Source organism: Drosophila suzukii, chromosome 2R (assembly GCF_043229965.1).
Source record: "Drosophila suzukii chromosome 2R, CBGP_Dsuzu_IsoJpt1.0, whole genome shotgun sequence".
Lineage (NCBI taxonomy): Eukaryota > Metazoa > Arthropoda > Insecta > Diptera > Drosophilidae > Drosophila > Drosophila suzukii.
In genome coordinates, this window is record NC_092081.1 from 2,325,591 (window position 1) to 2,341,918 (window position 16,328).

The window sequence follows — 16,328 nt, forward strand, 5'->3', positions numbered from 1 at the left end:
ATAAGCAAATCCCTGTAGGATAAGTTTTCGAAACCATTGAATTGGAAATACAATCCCAAAAAAAGATTAATATCTTTTCAGCCTATATATCACCTTCACAAAATTTTACCAAGACAGATATAGAAACCACGATACCCTTCTTAACAACACCTACACTGTACACAGGAGGCTTTAATGGATGGAATAGCCTCTGGGTATCTCCCAAAAGCAATCGCAGGGGTAGAATCCTGGAAGACTACATTCACAGCAACAACTACACCATATTAAACAACACCCACCTAGACCTTGCCTTTTGCTCTCCGAACCTCAAAAATCACTGCGATTTTAATATCATGGACACTCCCCAGGGTAGTGACCATTTTCGCATAATAATAAATATTTTTGCCCAAGAAAACCAAACATTTAACTACACATAAAGGTTTATAACTAAAAGAGCAAACTGGGATAAATTCGAAAGTCTTACCAACCGCTTTAATAACCAAATTCCAGTATCCACTAACAAAAATAAAGAACACAGCACTATAAACAAAATAATATTATATATATATATATATTATAGTATTCCCCAAACCCAACCTCCAAAAAGTCAATATAACGTCCCGAGGTGGAATAAAAACCTAGACGACTTAAAAGTCAGCAAAAACTGAGCCTGGAGAGCATTCAATAGGGAAATGTCCGTGTGCAACCTAATACATTTAAAAAAAAACTAATGCCCAGCTCAGACGAGAAATTCGGCTTAGCAAAAAGTTGTATTCACGCACTAACATCCAGCATTTCAACTGACTCAAAGCCAGACATGATCTGGAGTAAAATTAGATAATTCTGTGGAATTCACAGATCCACACACATACATTGTATTCAGAACAACAATCTCAACACAATAGTCTTAAATCCAGAAGATATTGCTACAGTTTTTTCCAAACATTGGTCATCTCAATCCGATGATCACAACTTTTCGCAAGCTTTTTTGGACGCAAAACGCAACGCATACAGACAAAACAACGACGAACCAACTAAAAAAACAGCTGACTTCATGGAACAAGACATTGACTACCTTGAATTTTCTGTAGCTTTGAACAGTCTAAAAGGAAACACTCCTGGGAACGACAAGATCAGTTATACAATGATACAGCAAACGGCAAAAAAAATTAAAATAAATAACTTCTTCACCTCTATCCTAAAATCTTTTATACCTCAGGCCTTTAAAATAAGTACAATAGTCCCAATTCATAAGCCTGGCAAAGACAAAACCATTATTGAATCATACAGACCCATTTCCCTCAACCCATGTATCTCAAAAACTCTTGATAAAATCATCTCCAAACGGCTCTGGTGGTTTGTTACTTCCAACAAACTTCTGAACAGTCGTCAAGTTGGGTTCAAAAAGGGGAAATCTGTAACAGATTGTCTACTTCATGTAGACTTTCTGATCAACAAAGCCCTCTTAATTATATCTCTTGACTTTGAAAACGCATTTGAGAAAGTAGGACTGCACACGATAAAAGACCAATTGATTAAATGGGGCTGTGGGCCAAGGCTAATCAAATACGTAACCCAATTTATGACAAGTCGAAAAATTAGAGACACACCACAGTCACTTACTAACTCAACCACTTGACAATGGAATACCGCAGGGATCCCCCTATCTGTGATACTTTTTCTCATTGCATATAACAGCCTATCAGACACAATAAGTAAACACAAGAACCTGACCTTTACAGCATTTGCAGACGACTATAAGATTATAGTTGACCTAAAAAAACAGAAAAACTTAACAATAAACTTAAATAGTCTATTCGAGGACATTAGTTACTGGTGAAATTTATCTGGAGCGTCGTTATCCCTATCAAAATGCAAGCATATACACATCTGCAGAAAACACAACTGTGTTTGCCAACTTTCTACAGTAACAAACTCTATTGCACAGTAGCGGAACTAACAATGCTAGGCTTATTATTCGACACAAAATAGAAATGGCAACCCCACATAAATAAACTAGCAAAATCCTTGAATCCTTATTCAATTAATATTATAAAATGCCTCTCCAATGATAAATATAACTGCCAGCCACTGACCTTAGTCCAAATAGTCAGAAGTCTATGTTTGTCAAAAATAGACTACGGTTTACCATTTTATGGTCTAGCTCCAAAATCGCAAATCAAACCGATCCAAACTCTTCTCCACAATGCAATCCGTTCCGCACTAGGAGCCTTTTGCTCAACACCCGTCATCAACTTACACTTAGAATCGAACATACCACCCTTAGACATTAGAACAAATCATCTTCAAGCCAAATTGTCTAATACAATAACGCAATCATCGGATACTCCTCTAAAATCAACAATAGATAAAATTACAAAAAACAACAATAAAACTATTATGTCCTGTGCAAACCTAGGTCTCCCTATAAGCCCAACAAAAATCTTACCAAAATCGAAACCCCCTTGGCCGTTACAATCAGATGCTATAGACACACATTTAAGCCAATATAAGAAAGCAACAACAAGCATGCCAATATTAAGAAAAGAATTTCTCGACATAAAATCAAAACTAACTACACAAAAGCAAAAGAAATAATCAAACACGAAAAGACCAAACCCGAATCATAAGATTACGTCTGTGCCACACCAGACTTACACATGAATTCAGACTCCTTCAGGCTACAGACAACCCCTGTAAGTTCAGCCAAAATAACTCAAAGTCAATATACCATATCCTTAACGAATGCACTGCATTTAATTACAACCAAACCCACCAACCTCCTTCAAGTTCTCGACTTCCTTAAGAAATCTAACTTATTAAACCTCTTATAATTAAGGTACTTTGTTAATACACCTGAAATGTAATAAATAAAATTAAGAAGCGAATACCATGAGTGAATTATACCCTTAGAAATAAAGAACCGAATAGAAAATTGAACTGTAGACTTTAAGCCAGCCTATGTAGCTATGGCTGCCTACCCCTGTTGCTTTAGCTTTAACTATAAGCAAGCAGTTTGTAAATAAATAAATAAATATATCTTTATATATTGAATTTATAATTAATTAAAATATATAAATGTTTTCCCTGCAGTTTTAAAGCTCCATTTCTATACAACAAATTTGAAAATACAAGTGTATAAGAAATTAATTAAAATTTCAGTATATGACATTGATATTATACCAAAAAATCCCAAAGCGCCATGTACAGAAATAACCTAAAGTCAAAGAAAAAATACTGACGAAAAATGGGGAAATACAGAATTTATGGGTTTGGTCCCACTTTCCGCTGAAGCGAAATTGTAGCAACTACTACCTTACCAGTCGCTTTCTAGTCGCTGGGGCAAGAAAACCCCTCTGTCTGCACTGGCTGCAGTTTATTTTATTATCTTGAATAAATTAATTACTTTATAATCGCAAATTAATTCTTTCTCTCGTAGACTCTAGTCAAATTTACGGATATGTATCTGGAACAGTGGAACTGCTTTAATTGGCACCAACTTTTGTCGTAACTCCAAAATTGTAGCATTATTCGAGATTTCTCGGATTTATTCTCCTTGAATAAATGTATTATTTTTATACATTGTTTAACCTGTCCCTGTTTATTTTATTTTCTTCCAGCAGTTCCAATAGGTTGAACTAGCACATTCTTGAATCCTCCTGAATCCTTGTACCCAAAACATCAGAAATTAATTCATTTTCTCGGACACTAATCAGATATATGGATATGTATCTTGAACAGAGGAACTGCGTTTATCGGCTCCAGCTTTTGTCGCAACTCCAAAATTGTAGCGTTAATCGAGGTTCCTTGCATAAGATATATGGATATGTATCTTGAACAGAGGAACTGCGATTATCGGCTCCAGCTTTTGTCGCAGCTCTAAAATTTTAGCGTTATTCGAGGTTCCTTGCATCCTTTAATGAAAACAGAAATTCCCGAAGAGACCGTTAATTTTCATTTGGTTCACATTGTTAATTTTTGCAATATTTACTTCAAAACGTATTGACACTAAATTGAAGACACTTTCATAATTTGACTTCATGACTTAAAAATAAGTTTTACTGTCCAAGTCCCAAATGGACAGTCGTTCATATTTCTTAATATGGCAATTAAAAAAAATAATCAATAAACCGATTAATATTTGAAGAACTTATAATCGTTTCATTCTTACTATCTTATCACAATGGAACTTGAAATCTACTAGTAACGGGTATAAAAATAAAAATTCGACGCATTTACTTTTGATGTTTTTATTTCTTCATATTTATTTATTCAGATATTTATTACATCAGCCTTATCGACGGCCGCCTCCTCGCTAGCCGCCTCCTGATTTGCCGCCTTCGCAGTCTTGCGGCGCTTCTGTGGCCTTTTGGCCTTTGTTTGTTTGCGTTTGGGGGGGGGAAGCCTCCCCTCCCCATTCTCTCCAACGATGAACTTGTCTACGTTCTGTAAATGGGAAGAATAAATTATTAACAGTTCATTTTAATTAATACATATAAATTACTTACGCACTTATCCAGCAGCACCCTCGACATTTTCTTCTTTCTTGGGAAATAAAAAGTTCCCGCGAATCGGGAGTGATGCCACACTTTCAGCTTGCCTTTATCGAAGTATCGATATAAGGTTAATGTGTTCCTAGTTACAATTTTGGAGCAAATGAGATGCCCACAACGCACTATGCTTTTTTCTCAAAAACTGACGGCTTTTCGTTCGCCGAACCGCATTTGTTAATTAGTAAAATGAATTTCCTTTCCAACGAGGTACCGTGCATGTTGGTACAACGTCTGTGAAAGTCAAATTAATTAAAAATAGAGATAGCGTCGAAACATTATTTTTTTCCCATATGGTTAGTGTCTTGGGAGCTTAGAACAGGGTGGAACAATTTTGTTATAAATGAGATGCAAACCACGCATTATGCTTTTTTCTCAAAAACTGACGGCTTTTCGATCGCGGAACCACATTTGTTAATTAGTAAAATGAATTTCCTTTCCAAAGAGGTACCGTGCATGTTGGTACAACGTCTGTGAAAGTCAAAATTATTACAAATAGAGATAGCGTCGAAACATAATTTTTTGCCATATGGTTAGTGTCCTGAATACATTTTTTACATAGTGGTTCATGTCTTAGAACTTACTGGTTCAAATTATAATCTGGCGCCACTTCTTTTAATTATTTATCTTCCCCCACTGTAAAGCGATTTTCTCAAAAACTGACGGCTTTATCGTTATGATTTTTGCACTGAACTTGCTTTAGGCGATCAACAATCTGCCAATATACCGTGCATGTTGGTACAACGTCTGAGAGTGGAGCCCTGTGCAATTTACTATTTGCCCCCCTTTTTTGTATGGGGAAACTCCGAGGTGCCTTTACTGTTAAGCTATTTTCTCAAAAACTGACGGCCTTAGCTCAATGATACTTTCTGACAAGAAACTTGAATTAACGCCCAATAACCAGGTTTACCGTGCATATTGGTACAACCTCTGTGAGGAGAGCAATAAACGAAGTTGTGGGGACCCGATTTTTAAAATAGATTTTTAATAGATTTTTAATAAATTTCAAGAAGTCGGATATGTTTGCAAACTATCTAGATCGATAGATATTTTTATTCTTAACAGTTTTGCATTTAATATTTTTCGATTCGGCCCAAAAAAGCCGAGAAAAACAAAAAATAAAAATTGGCCCCATGTTCCAGATTTCACCGTTCCGCCAGCGCCGCTAAGTCACCGACGCTAATTTGACGGACATTCATTTTAGCTAATTTCTGAGTTAATTACAGGCAATTCAAACCCACAGTTTTCGAGAAATTCAATGTGCGTCAAATTAGCGTCGGCCTGTTAGCAACGAAAACGGGAACGGTGGAATATGGAACATGGGGCCCTTTTTATTTTTAAATTTTCTCGCTATTTGGGGACCAAATCGAAAAATTTAAAATGCTAGATTGTTAAGAAAGAAAAGGCCTATTAGTATTTCAAAAATGCATTTGAAAAATCGTGTCCCCACAATTTTGTTAACTGCTCCCCTCACAGAGGTTGTGCCAATATGCACGATAAACCAAGCTATTAAGGGTTAATTCAAGCTCCTTGTCTGAAAGTTTCATCAAAATCAAACCCACAGTTTTCGAGAAAATAGCCTAACAGTACCGCAACCTCGGATTTTCCCCATACAAAAAAGGGGGGCAAAAATGAAATTACCTACTGCTCCACTCCTAGAGGTTGTGCCAACATGCACGGTATATGGGTAGATAGGGGATAATCTAGGGACTGTTCTGTGAAAGTTTTATCAAAATCAAACCCACAGATTTTGAGAAAATTGCTTAACAGTTGGGGGTGTTAAAAAGGTTATTAAAAGGCCGTTTAATCCAGAAACGGAACCATTGGATACTAAGACATAAACCACAATGTAAACAGCTTAGCCATGACAATCATTCGACGCTAACTTTCTATATCTTTATACAGCTCTCACAGAGGTTGTGCCAACTTGCACGGTATCGCATTCGAAGGGGCATCATTATAGCTAATTTCTGAATAAATTACAGGCAATTCAAACCCACAGTTTTCGAGAAATTCAAGTCTTTTCAATTATGGCTTTTGCCACGCGGTCACACTGTCAAGGCCTGCGATAAATCGTATACACCCGTGACATCAACCATCAAAATATGTATGCAAACTTTAATTAATTCATACAGCTCTCACAGAGGTTGTGCCAACTTGCACGGTATCGCATTCGAAGGGGCATCATTAAAGCTAATTTCTAAATAAATTTCAGGCAATTCAAACCCACAGTTTTCGAGAAATTCAAGTCTTTTCAATTATGGCTTTTGCCACGCGGTCACACTGTCAAGGCCTGCGATAAATCGTATGACCCGTGACATCAACCATCAAAATATATATGCAAACTTTAATTAATTCATACAGCTCTCACAGAGGTTGTGCCAACTTGCACGGTATCGCATTCGAAGGGGCATCATTAAAGCTAATTTCTAAATAAATTACAGGCAATTCAAAGACCAGCGAGGAAGCGAATTCAGCCAAGACATTTACCGCAAAAAGGTACTTATCGATATATCGCCAAGTGCCAGGCTACGACCTACAACACTTAATTGAGCCAATCGAATACTTTTGGCCGCCAAATATTCAAAAATATATATTTTTAATATCAAATCTTCATTGTTATATGTATGCACCCCCTAATTGGTATTTATTTCCTTATTATTTTAATATATAATTCATTGAAATCGTGCCAGTGGTTTGGTAGAATTTAACATTTTACTGATTTTAGAAAAATATAATAATTCCCTAGTAGCTATTGTGGAGTTGCCATACTGCCGAATAGAATCCCCGTTACTTTGAATGAGAAGCTCGTGCAGAGACGTAAGGTGAAAGAAAAACGGGAAGAAACGGAAAAGATGGCACGCCAAATTTGTATGATAAAATGCGTAAGTTTATTTTTGATTTTACTTATTAATTATATTAACAATAAAAATTTATTTTTCAGACAATCACCAATTTTTATCTGGGGGATTCCGAGAAGGAGCGCTCCGCCGATGCAGGGGAGCCGGCCAGTCGGCGCCGACGTCGTCCTGGTAACGAGGATCGGAATGGCGAGGAGTTGGAATGTCGGCGGCAGCAGGAGCGCTCCGCCGATGAAGGGGAGCCGGCCAGTCGGCGCCGACGTCGTCCTGGTAACGAGGATCGGAATGGCGAGGAGTTGGAATGTCGGCGGCAGCAGGAGCGCTCCGCCGATGGAGGGGAGCCGGCCAGTCGGCGCCGACGTCGTCCTGGTGACGAGGATCGGCATGGCGATGGCGAGGAGTCACAACGTCGGCGCCGACGACGCAATCGCCAATCCGCTCCTGGTCACCAGGACGACTTCGGCGCCGAGGGCGACGCCAGCGGCGACCACCGCACCAATGGCGGAGCAACGTGGCAGGAGGAAGCCGTAGAGCAACCGAGGGAAGCCGCCGATGGAGAGATGGAGATCAGGCTGCAGAAGGAAGCCGCCGAAGCCGCCCAAAACAAAAAAAAACAATTACATGTACATATACATACATAACAATAAAAAAGATTCAACATTTAAAATTCTGTTTGTTGTAATTATTTATTTATTTATTTATATAAAGCTAGCTGAAATTTAAAACTATAGGCTAACTAAGTTAAGAACATTTCAATTTTAAACTTAATTTTGGTTTTTTTATGGAATGTGATGATTTTCATGACGTTGTCGGGGGTTGCGTTTGAGATAATGTTGATGGGGTTAAGCGAATGGCAGGATTCTGATCTGGGTTGGGATAAGGAAGGACAGTGTATAATGATATGTTGGATATTGGGGAGTGGTGGCAGAATGGGCATGTGTTGGGAAGTGTTCTAGTTCTACCTAGTCGTGGCTGGTGTTCTAATTATATTTTATTATTTATATATATATACTTCTGAGCAGATGTATTATTTTAGAGTAGATACTGTAAAAGTGTGTATATAGTTTTTCCGTTCATATAAGTTAGTTGATTACTAGATGTGTTACAAATTGGTAAACTAGTGAGGATTTTTCCGTATTTGCGCGTGGGTGAGTTTAAGTTAAAGTCACAATGGTTATTGAACGTAAGATTAAGATAAGTATGTAAGCTTAATCTACCGAGTGTTGTATGTAAATGGCTCAGCATTTATAACGATATATAAATAATCGCAAGTTCGATGTCTCCTGGGTAAGGTTCACCCTAGCCCGTTGCTGCTACCACCGCTCCACCTACAGATCCTTAACCAATATGTTTTTTTTTATTTGTTTTTAAATTACACTAAGGGAAATATCGAGTTTTTTGTTCCGTATTTGCGCGTGGTGAGTTTAAGTTACGATAAGTATGTAAGCTTATATAAATAGTCAGCTCCTACAAATGCAGGAGCGCTGGAGAAGAAATAATTAATATATTTTTCTGAAACTCTTAAAATGGGATTTTCTAATAAACTACTGAACCGATTTCAATAAACAACACATCAAATAGATCAGGCAAGCGAGTATAATCGAAGGCATGTCTTTAATTTATTGAAAATATTCTTTAACATAATTTCGTTTTTATCGACCTATTGATAAAGGGTATCGATATAAGGTTAACAATTTTGTTCAAAAAACTCGATATTTCACTTAGTGTATTTTATAAAATAATTATTGTAATGAAAATCGCTGGAAAACAGCATTGTTTAGCTGACCCCGTTTAAGGAACTCAGAATTTGTACAAAATACACGAAATTGTCATACCCTAAAAAAAATAAAATTAAAAAAACTCGATATTTCCCTTAGTGTAATAAACGCGCTGCGTAAGAAGTTCAGGAATCTGCATGCCAAATCCCAATAGCCTAGCTCTTATAGTTTCCAAGATGTCAGCGTTCATCTGAACGGACATGGCTAGATCGACTTGGCTAGTGATCCTGATCAAGATTATATATTACATACTTTCCGACGAATCTAGTATACCCTTTTACTCTACGAGTAACGGGTATGAAAATAAAAAATCGACGCATTTACATTTGATATTTATTTATTTCTTTATACATATTTATTGGCCATCAGCCTGATCATCGTCAGCATTATCGGCGGCCGCCTCCTGGCTAGCCGCCTCCTGGCTAGCCGCTTCCCGGCTAGCCGCCTCCTCCTGATCAGCCGCCTCCTCCCGATCAGCCGCCTTCGCCTTCTTACGGCGCTTTTGCGGCCTTTCCCCTTTTGCTGTTTGCGTTTTTGGAGATAGAGATAGCGTCGAAACATAATTTTTTCCCACATGGTTAGTGACTTGGAAGCGTAGAACAGGGAGGAACTGGGTGGAACAAATGAGATGCTCACAACGCACTATGCTTTTTTCTCAAAAATTGACGGCTTTTTGTTCGCCGTACTGCATTAATTAATTAGTAAAATGAATTTCCTTTCCAACGAGGTACCGTGCATGTTGGTACAACGTCTGTGAAAGTCAAATTAATTGAAAACAGAGATAGCGTCGAGACATAATTGGGGGCACCCGATTTTTTAAATAGATTTTTAATAGATTTCTAGAAGTCGGATATGGTTGCAAAATATCTAGATCGATAGATATTTTCATTCTGAACAATTCTGTATTCGATGCGGCCCCAAGAAGCCGAGAAAATCAAAAAATAAAAATTGGCCCCATGTTCCAGATTCCACCGTTCCGCCATCGCCGCTAAGTCACCGACGCTAATTTGACGGACATGGTTTGAATTGCCTTTAATTTATTCAGAAATTAGCTAAAATGATGCCCCTTCGAATGCGATACCGTGCAAGTTGGCACAACCTCTGTGAAAGTTGTATAAAGTTATAGAAAGTTAGAGTCGAATGATTGTCATGACTAAGCTATTTACATTGTGGTTCATGTCTTAGTATCCAATGGTTCAGTTTCTGGATTAAACGGCCTTTTATTAACCTTTTTAACACCCCCAACTGTAAAGCAATTTTCTCAAAATCTGTGGGTTTGATTTTGATAAAATTTTCACAGAACACACCTTAGATTATCCGCTATCTACCCATATACCGTGCATGTTGGCACAACCTCTAGGAGTGGAGCCGTAGGTAATTTTATTTTTGACCCCCTTTTTTGTATGGGGAAAATCCGAGGTTGCGTCACTGTTAGGCTATTTTCTGGAAAACTGTGGGTTTGATTTTTATGAAACTTTCAGACAAGGAGTTGAATTAACCCTCAATAGCTTGGCTTATCGTGCATATTGGCACAACCTCTGTGAGCGGAGCAGTTAACAAAATTGAGGGGACACAATTTTTCAAATGCATTTTTGAAACATTAATATTCCTCGGATGTGTCCCAAACCTACCTAGATCGATAGATCTTTTCTTTCTTAACAATTTAGCATTTGAGATTTTTCGATTTGGTCCCCAAATAGCGAGAAAAAAAAAATAGCGAGCCCCCATGTTCCAAATTCCACCGTTCCACCTTCGTTGCTAACAGGCCGACGCTAATTTGACGGACATAATAGCGTCACTTTTCTTCTTCCATTCTTAAGTTTTCAACACTAACAAATTTAGGATGTTACACACTGACAAATAGTGTTGAACAACTTAGTAGTGTTTTTAGACAAACTGATTTTAAATTCAGTTTTTTTTTTTTTTTGCTCAAATACATAGATAATTTTATTTAACTGTAATACAACGAGTGACAAGTTCATGCTTACTTAGTTTAGTTGTGTTACATTTTAACCCTGCACTTATAAGCTTTTCGGATCGTTCATTTTTAAATATTTATTTAAGTTCACTTTTACATTGTACATGTTTAGAAGTATTGTATTTGATTGGGATTTATATTTCTTTTATATTCAGGGAAAAAAAGTCTTAAACCTGAGAGTATTCATTTTTTGATCTTGTAATCTTTAAAGCTAAATTATTCTTAATTGATAATAATGAGGGAGGTGGTGTATACACAGTGGGAATGTGTACAAGGAAAGTATATAAGACATGTGGGCTTGTGATTATTGTGTTTGTCTATTATTTTTACTGGTTTGTAATGTATACTAGATTTCAGGTTTACGGAGTCATGTCTCCGGTGATAAAATATAAGTTTACTATTTGTATTGTATATTATTCCTATTTCTTTAAGGAAATCTGTATTGTTTATGGTTAAATTATGGATGGAATAGTTAACATGAGGCTGGACTTTGGTGATGCTGTTTGAGATCAGATGATTACTATTGTTTCCCTTTTTTTTAAAGGAATTGTTCGATTACTTTGAATATGTGCGTATCGGTACGCTTGGTTTGTGTGCGCTTGTATAGGCTGCTGTAGTTTACGACAGAGATCTGCATCGAGTAATAAGTTATCGGGTAGTATTCGATAATTTACGCGGATCGTAATTGAACGGCTCGTTCGAATCAGCTGATTGGAATGATCGTTGGGCACATGCTTGTGTAGAGTACGTCTGATCGTAGCGATCGCTCGCTACTTGCGCATGATCGATCGCGATCGTTTATAAGAACTGAGTTGATCATTTGTGATCCTACGAAGCTATATGCACGATTACTTTTGATCTTACATTTAGGTTCGTTTCAGTTCGGATCGTGCTCGTTGAACCGAGCTTTTTGTTTGCGATTGGTATGATCGTATTTCTAGTCAGTTGTCCTGCACGCAACTTCAAATTGGCTGGCCAACGCAAAGGACGAAGCTTTTTGTGGAACATTTTAAGTGAAATTTTAATTTCGCTTAACTATGAAAAACTGATCATTTAAATCTTGTTAATTAGTTAATAAAAATTATAAATCTGTTCGTTTTGATCGTTCCGAAGCAGATGCACGAACATGAAATCAGAGTGCTTACTCGTGCCTGATTATTCTTTCGGCTTTTGCTTCGGGTATGCATCATGAACGACCATATTTCGGCGGAGCGAAGTGAGTTGAATTAAGCGAAAGTTTTTGCATGGTGATCGAGAAGATTCGATCATACCCGAGATGATTTGTTATTGAGTTCCTGGCAGAGGAACTTATGGATCGACGTAGTATTTTTCGTTCAAAAAGTATTGGCTTTTCCATTTCATTCGATTTTAAGTTGAACCAGGCTATGTGGCAGTATGAGAGTATTGGTTGTATTCATTTGTTTATATTAGTAATGTTATTTTAATTAGTTGTGTACTTAAATCTGGTGTATTTGTTCTGAGTAAACCGGAAGCATTTTGAATTTGGGCTATTTGATATTTTGCTTTTCTAAGGATGTATTGAGGTTTGTTTAGTTTTTCGTCATAGTAGACTCCCAGGTATTTTATTTCATTTACATTTTCATTTCTGTGTTTCCGTTGACATATATTTAAGGTCAAAAGGTATATGATATTATTGGCGGCTGCTAGTGAAAGTGAAATTGTCATATTTTTCCAGAATCCAAATTGAAAGGGTTGAAGGATTGTGTTATGGTCTAGATGTTCTGTTCATTTCAAGGCAAGAATTGTTTGTAGTATCTGGCTTATTGCAGACGGTATTGAGATTGGTCTATGTATATCCCAGAAGGGTTTCACGATTGGCTTTTTGTTTTTGAATAGCAATTAATTTAATGCATTTCCAGCTGCTATGATGAAGAAGAAGATGCTAAGAGTTCCATGATTTCTTAAAACCGTGAAATAAAATTTGCTCCTTTTTATGCACTTTATCAATCTTAGCTGACAGAGATGCCGGACCGGTGGAAAAAGGTGTGATCGATTATTAAACCGACTACTTTGTTCGATTCGCACGAAAAAATCTTGCTAGTATTAAAGATAAAGTGTGTGCAAGCCAGTATAACATTTTTTCTACCGTTAAAATAAAAGATGAAAACTAGTTTCCATTGGCACTGAATGAAAAAATAATTTGTTAGATGTAAGGTGTCTTTATGTATTTATATCGATCTGGCAACTCCGATAATTATATAGAGTTACCGGAGTTTGATTGTCACCATTTCAGGCTTTGATGTTAAATTCACAGTCAACTTTCGTGTGTTGTCGAATTCATGAAATGGTGCTTATGCACACACGAAATTTGTTTTATTTGTATTTTGCTTATATGGTGTGTGTGTATGTTTGTGTTCATACGTGAATAAGGTTAGGCCATTCGTTTAAAGAAATTAGATGGTGAATGTACCCTGTGGAAATCGAAGTTTCACATTTGTCAAAAGTCCCAACCGTTTCAAACGGATGGACTCTATGGGAAGGGGGTATTAACAATTTTTGCTTGTGTTTTTATTAGCCACTGCTGTTTAGATCAGTTTTTGTCAGATGGTAGATGGAGTTTCACATTTGTCAAAAATCCCAACCGTTTCGAACGGATAGACTCTATGGGAAGGGGGTTTTATTGCCGAAAAAATTCCACAATGCCGAATAAAAAATCGTTCATATCAATCATATTCAATACACATAATGAAATGCTACCCACTTTCCGCACTGATGCGGGATTTGGGCGCTGATGTAGGAATACCCTCTGTCTGAACAGACTACAGCTTCCCAACTCGGCCTTAGTGTAATCGGGACCACAATAGTGCTGCAAAACGCTAACACATGGGAGGCGATAGTCGAGGGGTCACACTTGTTTTGGAAGAACAAGACAAAAATTGCTCGTCATTCGAAGTAGGCGATTCGCTAAATTTTTCAAAAACCCTTCAAATTCAACGCATTATATATCCCGTAAGTATGCCTGCGAGATAGCTGATAGCCCGGTGCCGAACTGCGAGCAAAACAACCTAGTGTTATTGACTGAACAGCAGCGTAACTACAACACATCCTCCCTCCAATCTCGCCAGCTCTCGAGAAGCGCCCGCATCATGTTCGGAAGACAAAGTGGACTGGGCAGTTCCAGCAACAGCAGCAACCTGGTGGAGTTCCGTGCCGGTCGCATGAACATGGTTGGCAAGATGGTTCATCCGGACTCGCGCAAGGGCCTGGTCTACATGACCCAGAGCGACGATGGCCTGATGCACTTTTGCTGGAAGGATCGAACCTCAGGCAAAATTGAGGACGATCTCATCGTCTTCCCGGACGACTTTGAGTACAAGCGCGTGGACCAATGCAAGACGGGCCGCGTCTATGTGCTCAAGTTCAAGTCCTCGACGCGCCGCATGTTCTTCTGGATGCAGGAACCGAAGACGGACAAGGACGAGGAGCACTGTCGCCGCATCAACGAGCTGCTAAACAACCCCCCCTCCGCCCACCAGCGCGGCGGGGGCGGCAGCAACGACGGCGACCTCCAGTACATGTTAAACAACATGTCGCAGCAGCAGCTGATGCAGCTCTTCGGAGGCGTCGGCCAGATGGGCGGTCTCAGCTCACTGCTGGGCCAAATGAAGTGAGAAAGTTAGCTTTTCAGAAATGAGATATCTGCTTTGATTTATATTGCACACAATGGGAACAATGAGATAGCTCCTTTCTTGCTGAATACCTAGATTGATCTTCTGTATTGCCAATGTCAACTTAGCGGACAGCAAATTTCGTCGAAGACAAAACTGTCAGCTATTTTATATCGCGTGTCATTATTTGTATTACCAAATCGAAGTGTGCCAAATATCAATCGTAGTTCATGGCCAGCTTCTGGATCTTCTGTACTAGTAATGTCGTCCTTGAATACAACCAGCTATTTAGACTTTACAATGAGAAAGCGATAGTTTGTTACCGTTCGTAGTGCATGTATCTTAGACACTGTTGAATCGCAGTCAACTATTAATTTTTCAAGTATACGCTCTTATTTTTACCTGTATTTAGGGGGATATAAAATAGATAAATTCGACAATAGGAAGAATAGAACTGCCAGCATATTTGCTGACTAGCAATTTCGAAGTTTTAATAATTGCTATAATAAGCCTTCACCCTTGCCTTTCAGCTCACGTACGCCCTCGTCGCGCAACACCTCCTCATCGGGTGGCGGTGGTGCCTCGGCCTTACAGACCCCCGAGAATGTCAGTGTGCCTCGCACTCCGACCGCCCCATCCAAATCGGGCAGTAGTCGCAGCAGCAGCAACGTGAACTCGCAGGCAGGAGAGGCTGCCGGCAGTGCCGGCTCCTCCGTTGATGCGGATGCCTCCGGTAAGAACTCAACCACATCGACCACAACGGCGTCAGAATCGACCGGAGCCTATGCCAATCCATTCCAAGCCTACTTATCCAATCTCTCCCCCGAACATGGCGCAGGACGATCCCTGAACATTGACTTGTCGACGGCGCTGTCCGGCGCCGAGGCCATCAACCAGCTCATTGCAGATCCGGAGCGGGTCAAGTCGCTGATCGTACACCTGCCCGAGTCGGAGGATGCGGACGAGGATCGCAAGCAGCAGATCAAGGACCACATCACCTCCCCGCAGTTCCAGCAGGCCCTCGCCCAGTTCTCAAATGCTCTGCAATCGGCCCAGCTGGGACCGGTGGTGAAGCAGTTCGAGCTGTCCAACGAAGCGGTGGCTGCCGCCTTCTCCGGCAACTTGGAGGACTTTGTGCGAGCTCTGGAGAAGAGTCTCCCAGCCGGTGCCACCATGGGTGGCGAACCTTCGGCCAGCGAGAAGAAGGGCGACGCGGAAACTCCTGCTTCAGTGGATGAGAACACCGATCCCGCTGGTGAAAAGCAGGAGGAGAAACAAAAATAGCTTTAACTTGCGTCCCAACATCTATTAAAGTGCGTTCGAAAGCTTATTTTTTCATGTATTAAGTATTCTTTGATTCTGAATAAATTAACAAGGGAGTTACAGATGCATTAAACTGCTGTTAAATAATATTGTGGTTCAAACGTGTGCTCGGAAATAAATTCCGTTTCAGTATAGCAAGATAAATTTAAATTTAAATTACCCATCGATATATTGGAAACAACTACACTAAAACTTAAATATCAAAAGTTTTTTCTGGCAATTCTATTACC

General features: G+C 39.0%; 2 protein-coding genes across 3 annotated transcripts; both read left to right on the forward strand.

Annotated features, from left to right (window-relative positions):
* The first annotated feature begins 7,306 nt into the window (after window positions 1–7,306).
* LOC136116635 (pre-mRNA-splicing factor 38B-like) lies at window positions 7,307–8,053 on the forward strand. Its single transcript, XM_065863717.2, has 2 exons — window positions 7,307–7,414; window positions 7,474–8,053. The coding sequence occupies exons 1-2, from the start codon at window positions 7,385–7,387 to the stop codon at window positions 8,029–8,031; spliced, it is 588 nt and encodes a 195-aa protein (XP_065719789.2). The 5' UTR covers window positions 7,307–7,384; the 3' UTR covers window positions 8,032–8,053.
* A 5,905-nt stretch (window positions 8,054–13,958) lies between these two features.
* On the forward strand, window positions 13,959–16,171 carry Rpn13 (regulatory particle non-ATPase 13). 2 transcript variants are annotated; one of them, XM_017087491.4, is made up of 4 exons: window positions 13,959–14,116; window positions 14,233–14,774; window positions 15,306–15,508; window positions 15,614–16,171. In XM_017087491.4, exons 1-4 carry the CDS (start codon window positions 13,991–13,993, stop codon window positions 16,057–16,059), a joined length of 1,317 nt encoding a protein of 438 aa, XP_016942980.4. In that variant the 5' UTR covers window positions 13,959–13,990; the 3' UTR covers window positions 16,060–16,171. The 2 variants fall into 2 exon arrangements, with proteins under 2 accessions (XP_016942980.4, XP_065719737.2); XM_065863665.2 differs by having other exon boundaries at window positions 15,306–16,171.
* The last annotated feature ends 157 nt before the right edge of the window (window positions 16,172–16,328 follow it).

What these genes read in the sequence shown, in the direction of transcription:
- Rpn13 (XM_065863665.2), top strand. Translation starts at nt 13,991, where the DNA reads ATGGGAGGCGATAGTCGAGGGGTCACACTTGTTTTGGAAGAACAAGAC. An exon ending in TTCAACGCATTATATATCCC is followed by an intron (nt 14,117 to 14,232) that starts GTAAGTATGCCT and finishes CAATCTCGCCAG; the next exon opens with CTCTCGAGAAGCGCCCGCAT. An exon ending in TCACTGCTGGGCCAAATGAA is followed by an intron (nt 14,775 to 15,305) that starts GTGAGAAAGTTA and finishes CTTGCCTTTCAG; the next exon opens with CTCACGTACGCCCTCGTCGC.
- LOC136116635 (XM_065863717.2), top strand. Translation starts at nt 7,385, where the DNA reads ATGGCACGCCAAATTTGTATGATAAAATGC. An exon ending in AAATTTGTATGATAAAATGC is followed by an intron (nt 7,415 to 7,473) that starts GTAAGTTTATTT and finishes TTTATTTTTCAG; the next exon opens with ACAATCACCAATTTTTATCT.